General features: G+C 43.9%; 1 protein-coding gene across 2 annotated transcripts in view; it reads left to right on the plus strand.

Moving 5' to 3' along the window:
* LOC126471464 (rab-like protein 6) overlaps positions 1-16260 on the plus strand; it is a 195165-nt gene that overhangs the window by 61216 nt on the left and 117689 nt on the right. For both annotated transcript variants that reach the window (XM_050099656.1, XM_050099657.1), the window contains exons 4-5: positions 5340-5560; positions 5680-5820. In XM_050099656.1, the coding sequence (XP_049955613.1) occupies positions 5340-5560; positions 5680-5820 (362 nt within the window). The remainder of the gene's footprint in view (positions 1-5339; positions 5561-5679; positions 5821-16260) is intronic.

A 16260-nucleotide genomic window follows, 5' to 3' on the forward strand; every position in this document is an offset into this window, starting at 1 on the left:
GCTACACATATTTTTTAAATATTTTTGTATATTTGTTCATGTTTTTATGTATTTGTGCATATTTGTTTGTGGTTTTATGTATTTGTGCATATTTTTACATGGTTGTGCATGTTTTCATGTGCCTATACATATTTTTACACATTTTTACTCTTGTCCAGCTCCCCTCACAGCCAACTAACGCTTTCATTTGCCCATTTCCATATCATTACTATTTCCCCAATGCCATCCTTGCCACAGTGGCCCCTGCTCCAGCTTTCTACACCAGTTCAGAAAATATCCCTTTCACTGGCTAAATTTCAGTCCCACATCCAGTTCCTTAAATGCTGCCTAAGTCACCCCAGTGACCTAACTATAAAAATTCATTTCTCTGGATTCTACCCCTCCTTTCACAATGACCTTCACATTTACAGATTCTTCCAGTCTGTGGCCCTCACAAACCTTGTATTGCAAAAAAATATGTCTCTACGGCACAGGCATCCCAGAACCACCTCTGCTCCCTCCACAAGATACAGCTACTGTGCAATCCCTACTATGTACGTCACATCTCTGAAATCAAATCTATTCCTCTTCAGCACCTGGATGAGCATTCCTACTCCATCTCCATAAATTATCCAGCCTACTGACACCTTGGGGTGCCAGTATCCAACCCCTGTCTTACCCACAGTCTTCCTCCTTGTGAACCTCTCATTGCACCAAGACCCTGCCTAGCCAACCTTTTCAACTTATAACATCCCCCAAAACTCACCACCAACACTTCCTGTAAAACCAGAGCAGAAACATTTCCGGAACACTGTTGTCAACTTTTCCACCAAAATCCTTAGTCTCACAGGAGTTTTAGTCCTGTCCAAAGGCCTCACCTTCAGCACTACACCCAGATTTAACCATGTTAGACTTGTAAGAAACATACTCTCCTCCTCCTGATCCCAGCAATGGAAACACTTTTTTGCTGCCAATCCCTCAAACCAAAGCCATCCAAATACCAACATAAAACTCAGCTTCTCCCAGTTCATACCACCATCCAACTGAGATACTCCCCCCCTCACATCCAAAAACCCTCTGGTCACCTTCCAGGAATACCTTACTTCCAACTTGACTTCACCATCCTTCCACAAGTCCCTTAAGAAGAAAACCAAACTTTCAGCGGAAGAATGGACAAACATACACAACCTCAAAACAAATCCTGACCTACATCTACATCTACATCCATACTCCGCAAGCCACCTGACGGTGTGTGGCGGAGGGTACCTTGAGTACCTCTATCGGTTCTCCCTTCTATTCCAGTCTCATATTGTTCGTGGAAAGAAGGATTGTCGGTATGCCTCTGTGTGGGCTCTAATCTCTCTGATTTTATCCTCATGGTCTCTTCGCGAGATATACGTAGGAGGGAGCAATATACTGCTTGACTCTTCGGTGAAGGTATGTTCTCGAAACTTTGACAAAAGCCTGTACCGAGCTACTGAGCGTCTCTCCTGCAGAGTCTTCCACTGGAGTTTATCAATCATCTCCGTAACGCTTTCGCGATTACTAAATGATCCTGTAACGAAGCGCGCTGCTCTCCGTTGGATCTTCTCTATATCTTCTATCAACCCTATCTGGTACGGATCCCACACTGCTGAGCAGTATTCAAGCAGTGGGCGAACAAGCGTACTGTAACCTACTTCCTTTGTTTTCAGATTGCATTTCCTTAGGATTCTTCCAATGATTCTCAGTCTGGCATCTGCTTTACCGACGATCAACATTATATGATCATTCCATTTTAAATCACTCCTAATGCGTACTCCCAGATAATTTATGGTATTAACTGCTTCCAGTTGCTGACCTGCTATTTTGTAGCTAAATGATAAAGGATTTATCTTTCTGTGTATTCGCAGCACATTACACTTGTCTACATTGAGATTCAGTTGCCATTCCCTGCACCATGCGTCAATTCGCTGCAGATCCTCCTGCATTTCAGTACAATTTTCCATTGTTACAACCTCTCGATACACCACAGCATCATCTGCAAAAAGCCTCAGTGAACTTCCGATGTCATCCACAAGGTCATTTATGTATATTGTGAATAGCAACGGTCCTATGACACTCCCCTGCGGCACACCTCAAATCACTCTTACTTCGGAAGACTTCTCTCCATTGAGAATGACATGCTGCGTCCTGTTATCTAGGAACTCCTCAATCCAATCACACAATCGGTCTGATAGTCCATATGCTCTTACTTTGTTCATTAAACGACTGTGGGGAACTGTATCGAACGCCTTGCGGAAGTCAAGAAACACGGCATCTACCTGTGAACCCGTGTCTATGGCCCTCTGAGTCTCGTGGACGAATAGCGCGAGCTGGGTTTCACATGACCGTCTTTTTTGAAACCCATGCTGATTCCTACAGAGTAGATTTCTAGTCTCCAGAAAAGTCATCCTACCTGCAGAGAAAGGTTCCACCGCTGTCCTTATGAATTGCAGTGTCTACCTGGCGGAAAAACTCTGCCAATTATCTGACACCTCCATCTATAAACTGTGCAGGAGTGATCCCATCCCAGAAGTCCAGCATAACATACAGTCCGTGCTTAAAGCCTTAGGCCATTCCCAGAACCTCTCCCCTCAACCCATTTCCATCCTCACCCCTATAATGCCTCACACACATGCCTTCTGTGTGCTCCCCAAAATCCACAAACCTAACAATCCTGGACGCACCATTGTATCTGGTTATTGTGCCATCACTGAACGAATTTTGGCCATCATTGACCAACACCTTCAACCAATTGCCTGGAATCTACCCTCTCACATCAAAGATACCAACCTTCAACAACTCCCCACCATCCCCACCCCTTTACCTCCTGTGTCCCTACTTGTTACTGTTTACATCAGTTCCCTACACACCAACATCCCTCATGCCGATTATCTTGTCACTATTGAACACTATCTTTCCCAATGTCCTTCACACTCCAAATTCACTACCTCATTCACCTTACTGACTTGATCCTAACCCACAACTACTTCTCCTTTGAATGGAAAGCATACAAACAAATCCATGGCACAGTCATGGGTGCTCGCATGGCACACTCCTATGCCAACCTGTTTATGGGCCATGTAGAGGTAATCTTCCTAGCCTTCAACAATGCCAAACCCCTGGTCTGATTCAGGTTTATTGATGATATCTTCATGATCTGGGCTCCTGGTCAAGACACACTAGGCTCATTCCTTCACAACCTCAACACCTTCTATCCCATCCACTTCACCTGGTCCTCCTCAACCTCAGTTTTCCTACTCCCTGATAGCTCCATCCACATCTCTGTCCATATTAAAACCACCAACAGTAGCTTCACTTTGACAGCTGCCATCCCATCCACACCAAAAGATTCCTCCCATACAGCCTGGCCACCTGGGAACAGAATATCTGCAGTGACAAGAACTCCCTTGCCCAATATGCTGAAGGCCTCATCAAGGCCCTCACAGGCACTATCCCCAGACATAGTTTGCAAACAGATCTCCTGTGACATTCCCCCTTACACCCAAGTCCTTTCACCACCCCTAAGAACCAGCCACAAATGACTGTCCCATTTGTCACCTAGTACCACCCCAGACTGGAACAACTGAACCACATCCTTCGCTTGGGCTTTCATTATGTCAGCATGAAATTATGGACCATCCTACCCAAGATACTTCCTATCCCTCCTAAAGTGGTGTTCCATTGCCCACCCAACCTCCACAACATCCTAGTCCATCCCTATGCCACTCCCAACCCCAACCCTTTGCCACAAGGATTGTATCCCTGTGGAAGATCCAGTTGCAAGACCTTCCCAGTCCACCCACCTAGCACTTCTTATTCCAGTCTTGTCACAGGCTTATCCTACTCCATCAGAGGCCAGGCCACCAGTGAAAGCAGCCATGTTGTCATATACCAGCTCTGCTGCACTCATTGCACAGCTTTTTGTATTGGTATGACTGACAACAAGCTGTCCACCAGGATGATTGGCCATGCCCTACTGTGGACCAGAGCATGGTTCACCTCCCTTCACCAGAGCCTCCAAATACTGCACCTGGCAATCTTTTCATGCCTCCATCTTGTCCCTTGATGCCCTGCCAGACAGCGCTCTTCTCCCCCTCACCGCCCCATTCCAGATTGCAGCTTTCATTCAACTTTACAGCAGCATTCTGGTCCAACCTGCCGGAGATGGTGGTCATTTGTGCTTGAGCTGTGCTTGCTTGTGTGAATGTTTTCCTATCTGCAGAAAACTATGACCAAAAGCCAACTGTGTAACAGTGTTTTCAATGTGTGTGTCTGCAACTCAACATGTCACGTTTATGTTGAATAGCAATATATCCTTTTTCTGATCTTGTTAATTTAATAATTCTGAAATTTGAATATGAGACTTGTAAGAAAGATTATATTATTTGCAAAAGGCTGGTCTATACCACATTTAGTGTTCTTGCTTTGTAATGCTCAGTTATTAAATAACTAACTTTGTCAGTTATATATTTCAAGAAGTAGAGCTTCATGACTTGTGGCAATTTCATTTTCTTGGTATAATGTATGAGCATTATGGACGCAGACAGAAACTTGTCTAGTACGTCCTACTGGCAGATATACAGTATGTGAGAATTCACACTTAAAAATTTGACAAGATGTCTTCACAGAAATATCTAAGAATTTCTGTTCCACCCTCTATGTGTATCCCATTGAGAACACAGAAATCAAATTTGATAGATTAAGGTGTGTACAGAAACAATTTTGGCAGTAATTTTTTTCATATGGCATCTACAACTGCAGTGAGAAATGGGAAAGTAATACTGTTGTGAATACAGGTGCAGATGCTGATGTTATTTGTGCTGTAGTGGAAATGCCTCTCAGAGGGTTGTCTTTCTTGAAGACATGTTAACTTGGAGATAGGACAAAAGATCTAGTATCCACAATCAGTGACCCAGTAAAGTGAAGGAAATGTCTGAGTCTTTCAATTATGGCATTCAAGTGGTTTGTTTGGGTCTCATATTACACAATTGCAGAAAGTGTAAATTTCGTGCTACACTCGTTAACTACTGTGTGAGTTCAGAATATATTGCCCAAGACAGCTGTCCTGTGGTAAGTTCTGTTGAGTTGCATGAATTATTTCTGCTGTATCCAAGAATATTAACAAATACTGATGCTAACACTGGAAAACTTTTTAAGAAATAAATTTTTGTAGTTTGATTTCAAATATGTTTGTGTTATGAATGATAGCATAAGTTTGCAGCTGAATTCTTTTTAAATAATGTTGCATTTTCACATGAATTATTTAGTTTGCTTCATATACTAATGAACATAAATATTTTAAAACAATTTATACTGGATACTTTTTTTTTATTAAGGTTGCTTGCATTCAGTGGAGTTACAAAGCAACAGATGATGTTGTGAAAGTAGAAGTTTGGGATGTTGTAGACAAAGGGAAAAAGAAGACTAGATTTGATGGTTTGAAATTGGATAATGCTCAGTTAGAGGTTCCAGAAGAGCCTGCATTAGATGCAGAGTTTCTTGATGTTTACAAAGGAACTAATGGAGTGATCATGTTGATGGATATAACAAAAAGTTGGTGAGTGAGGTATTGTACATATATGGAGAGTCTTGATATTGTTCTTTGTCAAAACTTATAAGTATTGTACCAAAACTTACTGTTAGAATGACTAAAAAATCACTTTCTGTTCCCTTTAGGACTTTTGATTATGTTCAGAGGGAGCTGCCTAAAGTGCCAAACCATATTCCTGTTCTAGTTTTAGCCAACCATTGTGATATGGCTCATCATCGCACAGTCACACCAGATCATATAGCATACTATATTGAAGAATTTAAAAGGTGAGCCATCCATGTAATTGTGAAATTCTTGCAACTTGGATACTGCTTGAATAATTTCCATATTTAATGATTTCTGCTACCTATTTGTGTAGAGTTAAGGGGAGTTAGAATGGAAAATTTTTATCTCTCGTTTTTGGATTTTTATCTCATTATAAAATTTGTAATTTTCTGAATAAAATGATATACATATATCACGTATAAACCCACATGGGAAGTATTTTATTTTACTTTTTTAAATATAATCTACACTGGTTGAAAATGTTCAAATTTTTATGTGCATTACTTCAAAATCTAATAAAATCTGTAATTTTTTATTTATAAGGCTGTGGATTGCTGTGTTATAAAGGTGAAATTACGTGTTTGTATTGATAGCACTGTCAAAAACAGTATCGTATTGCTTCATAGTATAAACATGTGTTGTATGTCGAAGTGCTAACATTTTTCTAAACAAAAGTGATGAACAGATTGGTGAATCTCTCAAAATGTATGACGCCTAAACGAAGTGTTTTTAAGAAACATGGGTTTCATGGTAATAGATTTTCGAATAAAGGGAAACATTGTGTTCAACATGTGGCATGTGAAGTTACAGACAATGATTTGAACAGGGAGATAAAAACAACAGAAGTCCTAGCCCACTGTTGCCCACACTGAAACAGGATTTATTGTGTGATTTCACTCCCTGTGACACTAGTAAAGCCTGCCAGTACCCTTAAAGTGCAATAGGAAGCCTTTTAGTAGTAGTTTTTTATTAGCCACAATTTCTTCAGGACTTGATAACCTGATAACTCTTCACACTGGAAGATTAGGTATGGTGCAGTTTTATCACCTTCACCACATAGCCTACACCTAAGAGCTTCTGTCTCTACACCCATAATTTGTAGATGTTTCTTAAAGTTCCCATGGCCTGTTGTTAGTCCTACCATGAGTTTACTGTAGCTTGCCGTGTTTTGGTTTTTGGGTCATAGTCCAATATTCTACATGCTGCCTTTTGATCTAGTTTTGATTTAAGCATCACTTTAGTGAGAGACGATGGTTACGACAGGTTCTGGTCCAGTAAGGAGTTGTCATACTTCTCCTGGCCAGCCTATCATCTGGTTTCTTACCACTGGTTCCTGAGTTTCCAGGAACCCATAGAAGGGCTTTGTGACATTCTGCAAACACCTTTGATCTCATTGCAGGGCCTGACACAGATTGCAGAGCTGCTTGGTTGTTTGAATAAGTGTAGTTGCTACAATCTGTGTAGCACCTATGCAAATTCTCTTCCACGCACACCCTGATAGTGGATGTTTTTGCCTGTAGTACCGTGGCCAGCTTTTGTAGGGAGATTGCATTCTGTGGCATAGACTGTACCCCGTATTCCCTTTCCCCAGTTCCTTTGTCTGTTTTTGACCCATTAGTAAAACAAACTCACTCTCCTGCATGGTGTCGTGGTTCATTTTTCCAGTGCTCTGTACTTTCAGTTGTTTCACTGAAAGGTTTTCTGAAACAGCTGGAAGCTATTTTATAATCATCTGGAATTTCCTCAACAATCCCTATATTGGTGTAGGATTCCAGATATCATTTGGTAACGAATTATTTTCAGGTTTTAGACTGGAACCAACTGCTGCTGCCTCCATTTTAACTGCAGTTGTGATGGGGGCATGTCCAGCATCTTCTCCAATCCAGTAGTAGGTGTGCTGCTAATTCTGTGTTATGGTTAAGCCAGTGTCTGCACCTTGCCAAGCTCCTTAGCAGCCATCTTCTGTTCTAATTTGTCTCACCGTACTGTAGCCCATAAATTATCATACGTCTTATTACACTGGTGTATATCCAGTACATACTCTTGGTGTTTACACCCCAGTTTTTGAGTACGTTTCGTCTTGGAACACACATTCCTTTTGTGAGGGTCCATGATAGTTTCACTTCCAGCTTTACCCCTAGATACTTCACTACCTCCTCTATTGGTAGAGTTATGTCGAAGAACTTGGATTTCCAGTAAATGTCCTGGATATGCTTCCTCATGAACGGTGCTACTAAAGTTTTCTTGGGACAGATGCTTAGATCCTGTTTCCTGCACTGGTTTGGCACACTGTTCGAAATGAATTGTGTGCCTTTCTGTAACTCTAAGCATGTGTTCAAAGATCTTAATTCTAAAAGTCCCTTTGATGTCCAGGACAATGCAGAGAGCAATTTCCTGAAAGTGTAGTGCTTTTTCCACCTTCCCAGCAAGTTGGTGATATGCTGTTTTACATGATTTACCTGGCTGATACTCACAATGGTTTACATTCATTCCCTAAAATGCATATTAACCAGTTATTCTAATGCCTTTAAGAGAAAGGAGGACAGACTGATCAGTTTCATATCCTTGGCCAGGGTAAGACCAGTTCTTCTTGACTTCAGAATGAAAACAACCTTCACCATCTACCAAGCATTAAGAATGACAGTTTTAAACATGGCTGTTTCTCAGGAACCATATATTAGTTTCAATATAGGCCTCATACTGCCAAGTGGTTGCAAATAACTTTGTGATACATTGACCTAGATGTCGACACCACTAAGGATGTCCTCATCAGAATGACTCCTGCTGCTTGGCAGACTCTAAACAATCTATTTAGGAATCTAATTATTCCCTCTCCTGCTTCTGGCAGTAGAGCCAGAAAGATCCCACCAGGGCCTGGTGTCTTGAATGATTGAAATGTTCTCACCACCCTCGGAATTTTTGTTTTTGTTTTTGTTTTTAAATCAATGTATGCTGTGGCAGATCCCCAGACCTCCCTTCGGCTTCCTGTAAACCAGTACCTTCCCAGGACTGAATCTTGGTTTGTGTTATCTTCCAGAGTGCATTGAGAAAAGTGAGTGTTGAGAACATCCAGTATCTCGTGTGTTGTCCTTGTATACTAACCATCCTCCTTCTTTAGAGTCTTATCTTGGATTAGTTGGTATTTTAGTGACAATTTTATGAAGTGTTGCATAGTTGTATCTTCCATCTATCACAGAGTACCTTCCAGGATGATAGGTTCGTTCGCTTAATCATAATTTGGTAAGGATCTCCCGATTTTTTGGCCATTTTCCTTTCCTTTTTGCAGCATTAAACTGTCTTTTTAACTACTTCCTTTACATTTTCAGGTTATTGTCCCACCAATGTGCATTTCTGTTCGTGTACTTGTTGGTGATAAGACAGTTTTCTAAGTTCAAGTTCATAATGACAGATGTCACTCTGTCTGCCATTTCCTCAAGATCTAGTAGATTCCTTATTGAAGTTCTGACTTCAGGTAGGTATGAGTTTAAGTCTCTCCTATACGAATCCAACTCTGTTTTCCCAGGATTCCTATAGGCCATGGTCTGTTTAGCATCCATGTCAACCTCAGCTTTATGTACTTGTGGTCAGATATGTTTGGCTCCAACGCCACATTCTGTTGTTTGACCTAACTACCCATTAAGATGGATCCAAAAGTTATGTCAATTACTTCTTCCCTTCTGATGTTCCTGAAGGTATGTTCTCTGCCCTTATTTAGGATCTCCATGTTACTCTTGAGTAAATATTTGAGAAGGTACTCACCTCTGCTGTTGGTGTAGCTGCTTCGCCGCACCAGGTTGTTGGCATTGGCATGACAACCAATACACAGTAGTTAGACAGCTGTTCACAGCTGAATTATCAGTCTCCTCACTTCCTGGGAAGGGTAAGCAGTGACCTCTTAAGGGCAGTAAGCTAACACCAGTGCAATTTTCCTCACACTGCCTTCCTTTTGCTGCTTCATCTTGATGGTCAATAAGTACATGGAACAAAATTCCATCATTTTAATGACTGTAATTCCATTCTTGACATCGGGGAATGTTCTGTAGTTCCTTAGATTTCCAGCATAAATCAATCCCTTTATAAAAATTGAGTTCACAGGTCAGGTCCACATCCACCTCCTCTCCTCTCAGAAGACGACTCAGGTGGCAGCTGCCCCTTACTGTGTTACAGGTTTATCTACAACACTTACAGCTGTCTTCTTTGCCCCCATAGCCACTTCCAATGTCCTCGATTATCCTGTGAGGACCCTAACAAAAGTTTCAGGTTTTGTTCTTGCATTGCCCTCAGGGGTTCTTCAGCAACTTCCACCACAAGGATTAGACCATCCAATACAACCTTATGGTTGATTACCCTCCAGTTCTTTGTCAAGACCAAATGGTTCTGTGCCCATAGTTTCTCCAGAAGAGTCTTTGGAGGAGTGTCCTTAGGAAGTTTTGGTACTCCAATCATGTCTCTATGGACTTGAAGAGCTCAACCGCTGTCTGGACCAGCAGCTTCACCTCTTTCTATCGAGATATCTTCAGCGCCAATTCTGTAAGCCAATCCACTGTTCTCATCCTCCCGCAGACAAAGATTAGAGCACCTTTCTTCAGATAGGACCTCCTGAACTTGGAGACTGTACTTGTATTGTCATCGTCCCTCTCACGTGTTTTCAAAGAGAGCCATCTGAATTGGCACCTCCTGGTGTGAGGTGATGTAGGGCAAAAATATTCTGTCAAACAGAACAGCTCCTGAAACAGTGTAAGCAAAATATGAGTTAGAATGGCAAATTGAAAGTTTTAGCAAGGTGTTGAGATGTAGGTGAAATGCACAATCAATATGATTGATCTAGAGTTTTACATTTGTTCATCAGTTGTCTTTTAAGCAGTCTTTTTTTCTGTAATGATGGTTTACACAGCACAGCTCTTGGTTAGTCTCAGAATGCTCCAGGAGAAGACAATCTCTAGAGAATTGCTTTGATTTGAGAGTATTAAATATGATCTGCTTTTACAGAGACTAAGAAGAAATTTTGTCAGGTTTTTTGCTTCTGTGCAATCCAAACAAGTGTTGATATCTGTTAGAAATATTTGTTTGTTACAGTCTTACCAATATGCTAAAAGACATAAAAATTGTAGTTTAGTTTTAATTTTTAGCAGGTTCTATGAATCATATTTGTTAAAACTTGCTACAGTGTGGAATGTGTGTGTAGGTTTAAAAATAAAAAAAAGACATTGTATCTTTGCAGATATAATTACATTCTGGTTATTTATGTAACTGGACTTTTTAAAACCCCAATCTACAGCAAAGGTTGATAAGTGTGACCCATCCACGTTCATACTTTCTACTCAGAAATTTGTCTGTGTGGGCAGAAGGCTTTGTCAGGCAGAAATGGTTTCAATGTGTTTGTTTTTTAAATAGTATTCACTTCTGTGTCCTGTTCGTGCAACCATTTGCTGCTCTCTCTGATTTCTCTTATTTTATTATGATGATCATTTCTCCCTGATTAGGTTGGTGACAATAAAATATTTTCTCATTAAAAGTTAGTGATTGAAATTTCATGAAAGGATCTCGCCACAAAGCAAATCACCATTGTTTCAATGATTGCCACCCAACTTGCTTATCATATCTGTAACACTTTCTCCCCTATTTCACAATAATACAAAATGAGCTGCTGTTCTTTGGACTTTTTTGATGTCCTCCATCAATTCTATCTGATAAGGTACCCATACCACACAGCAATACTCTACCATAAAGAGCTAAAGAGGATAAAGAGCTAATTGTGTTTCACAAGAATGATATTTTCTGAATCCATGCAGACTGTGTCAACAAACAAGCATAGTGTAGGCTGTCTCTTTAACAGATCTGTTGCATCTTCTAAGTGTCCTGTCAATAAAACACTATCTTTGGTTTGTCTTCCACTCAGCATTATCTACATGATCATTCCAGTTTAAGTGGTTTGTAATTGTAATTCGTAGGTGTAGTGTTGACAGATTGCCAACACTACGCACATTATTTAAGGGAGGCGGCCATTAAGCAAGCAGGCGGACTTGATGGTCTGAAACAGGATACTTCATAAAAGCTATAAAGAAAAGTACATAGCTGCTGGAATACTTAACTTTAATCCACCATTTGTATACAGCGTTCTTGATGAGGCATTTCATATGATAACTATCAAACTATCAATTGCTATGTAAGGCTAATGGCGCCTTGCTAGGTCGTAGCCATGGACTTAGCTGAAGGCTATTCTAACTATCTGCTCGGCTAATGAGCGATGCTTCGTCAGTGTAGTCGCTAGCGATGTCGTCCGTACAACTGGGGCGAGTGCTCTTCCGTATCTCGAGACCTGCCTTGTGGTGGCGCTCGGTCTGCGATCACACAGTGGCGACACGCGGGTCCGACATGTACTAATGGACCGCGGCCGATTTAAAGCTACCACCTAGCAAGTGTGGTGTCTGGCGGTGACACCACATTCCTCCCCCGCAAATCGGCGAACGGTCGTGTTATAAGGCTTCCGCCCGCCGTGGGGAGGACCCCATGTTGACGTATGCGATGAGGTGGGGAGCCTAACAACAGGCGAGGCTGTGCCACCCGCACCCGGCCATTCGGTCCGAGGGGAGCTAGGAAACGCCTGAAAACCTAGTCCAGGGTGCACGTCAACATGCGGTGTATGCGCCCGTAAAGAGACAGGAGGGGCCGAAGGGTCGACCTCCATTGCGTCGGGGTACCCGTCGCGCGATGACGTCATGTGGTCCGGAGTGGGCAAGAGTTCCATGGCGGAGGACAGCTGGTCACGGGAAACGATCGGCGGCGCGTGACCAGGGAGGCGCTTGGCGGCTGCAGCGAAGCGTCGAATGCGGGCGGCGCTGGCGGGAGAACAGGCGGCGGCGGCGGCGGCGGCTGCGGCGGCGCGTCGCCATGGGGCAAAATGGAAGGCATCGTCGGTAACACCTGGGGATGAGGCGAGCCAGTAGATGGGTCCCCAGGGTGCTGACCGGACGGCACCGTTGCTGAAAGCAGACGGGGAGCGGCAGAACCCGTGCGACGACAGAGGCGCAGCTGATTGAGATGCCGGCGCACCTCACCAGAGGCCCCCAAAACCAAATACATCGCGCGGCCGAGGCAGCGAAGAATGCGCCCTGCGAGCCAACGCCGTGAACCGCGAAAGTTGCGATAGAATACAACGTCGCCTGGAGCAAAAGCAGGAGTCTGCCGCTGCACAGGAACCTGATGCGGCGGGTGCAGCAAAGACATCAAGGTTCGATGAGGACGACCGTGGAGCAACTCAGCCGGCGAGCGACCATCTCGGGGCTAAGAGCGATACGATGACAAAAAGAGCAACAACGCGTCCTCCCGAGAATGCGACTCTTTCAACTTCACTGGACTCGCATTCGGGAGGACGACGGTTCAATCCCACGTCCGGCCATCCTGATTTAGGTTTTCCGTGATTTCCCTAAATCGCTCCAGGCAAATGCCGGGATGGTTCCTTTCAAAGGGCACGGCCGACTTCCTTCCCCGTCCTTCCCTAATCCGATGAGACCGATGACCTCGCTGGTCTCCTTCCCCAAACCAACCAACCAACCAATCTTTCAACTTCAACATCTGTGACTTGAAAGTCCGGACCAATCGTTCAGCGGCACCGTTTGACTGAGGCGAAAACGGCGCGGATGTCAGATGTTGAATACCATTGGCCTGGCAGAATGACTGAAATTCTGCGGACATGAATTGTGGGCCATTGTCGGAAACAATAGTCTGCGGAAGACCTTCAATGCAAAAGATAGCAGACAACGCTTGGATGGTGGCGGAGGACGTCGTGGAAGACATCCGGACAACAAAAGGAAAATTACTGAAGGCATCTACCAGAACCAACCATCGAGCATTCCAGAATGGACCAGCAAAATTGATGTGCAAGCGTTGCCAAGGGGAAGTGGCTTTTGGCCATGCAAAGACTTTCCGCTGCGGTGCGGATTGTTGTTCGGCACACGCCATGCAAGAAGAACACATATTCGTAATCACAGCATCGATTCCGAACCAAGTACAGTGCTGACGAGCAACTTGTTTCGTTCGCACTATACCCCAATGTCCTTGGTGAAGAAGCCGTAAGACAGAGGACTGTAACGAACGTGGGACCACGACTCTGGACTGATCATTATCAGAACGCAACAACAAAACACCACGTCGAACAAAAAGTCTCTCCTTATGAGCAAAAAATCGGCAAACCAACGGATCCTCGATCCGAGACTTTGACAAAGGCCATTGCGTAGCAACAAAACGCAAAACGGTAGCAAGGACCGTGTCAGCAGCTGTGGCTGTAGCTACACAACGAAAATCAATCGGAAACGATTCGACCACGTCATCAGTTTCCGCATCAATGAACAGGCAAGCAAGTTCGGAAGAATCGAATGCTTTATCCTCAGCAACAGGCAAACGGGACAACGCATCGGCGTTTCCGTGCTTAGCAGTGGACCGATACAAGATATCGTAGCGGTACTGCGAGAGGAAAAGAGACCAGCGAATGAATTTCTGCGCTGTACGCGGAGGTACAGGCTTGTTCGGATGAAAAAGCGACATCGAAGGTTTGTGGTCTGTGATGATGGTAAAGTGACGACCATACAAGAAATCATGGAACTTAGTAACACCAAATACGAGAGCCAAAGCTTCTTTCGCTATCTGTGAATAATTTCTTGGCGCAGATGAGAGCAATTTGTGGACGCAAATGCAATAGGGCGATCATGCGACCCATCTTTTTGCGCAAGCACAGCACCGATCCCGAAATCCAATGCATCTACCATCAACAAAAGGGGTTTCTGGGGATCGAATAGTGTAAGGCAAGGATTAGAAAGCAACGCCGATTTCAACTGGCGAAAGGCGCGTTCGCATGCCGTCGTCCAGACGAACGGAACACTTGTACGGCGTAAGCGATGAAGCAGAGCTGAAAGAGAAGAGGCATTGCGCACATTCACTCACACCTTGTGATTCTAAATCGGGGAATGTTCTTGCGACCTCATCACGCAATGCATGAGGAACATTGCGCGCTCTGAAAAATTTCGGTTGCGCGTTGACTTTCAGTTCCAAATGTGCTTCATAGTTCTTAGCGCAACCAAGGCCCGGTGCAAAAATGTCTGCAAAGTCTTCACATAGCCGAGAAACATTGGCGGAAGGCACAGTCTGATTCACTGATAGGACCTGATTTACTATAGACATGTTAAACAATTGAAATAAATCTAAACCAAACAAGTTCACTGCAGTAGAAGACCGAAGAACGTAAAATGACACAAGTTTTGTTTGTCCCTTGTATGTTGCAAGAAGAGTGCACTGTCCTAACACAGGGATCTGCTGTCCTGAATATGTAGTGAGCTTAACAGTTGCGGCACGCAACGGAGGTTTGCCCAGTTGTTTGTACGTGTCATGATTGAGCAATGAAACTGCAGCTCCGGTATCGAGCTGGAATGGTATGACCTTGCCATTAAAGTCCAAATCTACAAAAAGTTTATTGTCCTGCTGACGACAAGAGCGACTGTCTCGTGCAACTTGAACTGATACAGGCACAGCATCACTTGCTGATTGACGTGATTTCCGGCGACGTCGACACACACTTTGTGTGGGATGAACACAGTCACTGTTAGAGAAAGTGGCACTGGACGGGATGGAATTAACTACATGAATGTCCATGGGCGAAGGTCCATGAGCCTGAGTGTCCTTGGTTCGATTCCGGCGCGAAGCAAAAGGCCGGGAATGATTGTGATTGTCTGATCTGAGCTTTTTCTGGCAAACACTTTGAACATGTCCTTTCTTATTACAGAAAAACCAAATAGCCTGGCATGACGGGCAATTTTCACGCGAATGTCTAGTAGCACACCGCGGGCATGATTTCACTGCATTTGTATGCTGTCACGGCACACCTGGTTTAGAGGGTGGCGGCAGCTGCGCGGACGTGTGCGAGGGCAGTTTACCGGGCCGTGCAGCGCGCCCGGCGGGCCGGTTAATGTTACACACGGCTGGCGAAGTTGCAAATGAGTCCTGTGCAAAGTCAAGCGTGTCCTGTCTATCCAATATGTCTATCACTTGCTGAAGGGAGGGATTAACTAGTTTCAAAATTTGCTCCCGTATACGAACATCAGAAACGTTCTGTGCAATTGCATCACGTACCATTGTATCTGAATAAGGGAGTCCACATTCACACTCAAAAGCACAATCCCTTGTAAGGCCTTGCAATGTTGCAACCCACTCCCTATTAGTCTGACCGGCCGTACGTTTTGTACGAAAGAAAGTATACCTTTTTGCAACTACATTAACTGTTTCCTTGAAATAGGCATCTAAAGCAGACAAAATTTCCTCGTAGGACAGAGTTGCTACGTCGCGTCGGGGAAACAATTTCACTATCACACGGTACGTTTGGACCCCTACACACGACAATAAATGAGGCTGCCGCTCATTACCTTGAATTCTGTAGGCCGCGAGATGAAATCCAAACTGGCGTGACCATTCAGTCCATGTCTCCTGAGCTGGGTCATAGGCCCTAAAAGGCGGTGCAACTGTGAGTTGTGGCTGCGGTAGCGGTGAAGCGGCGGCTGCCGCATCGTGTTGCAGTGCACGTTGACCCTGGACGAGCTGTCCAAGGGCATCCAATAACGCCTGCGTCTGCTGATTCTGCAAGCGATAAAATTCGGACAGTACATCGGGAGATT

The sequence above is a fragment of the Schistocerca serialis genome, chromosome 3 (genome assembly GCF_023864345.2).
Source record: "Schistocerca serialis cubense isolate TAMUIC-IGC-003099 chromosome 3, iqSchSeri2.2, whole genome shotgun sequence".
Taxonomy (NCBI): Eukaryota; Metazoa; Arthropoda; class Insecta; order Orthoptera; family Acrididae; genus Schistocerca; species Schistocerca serialis.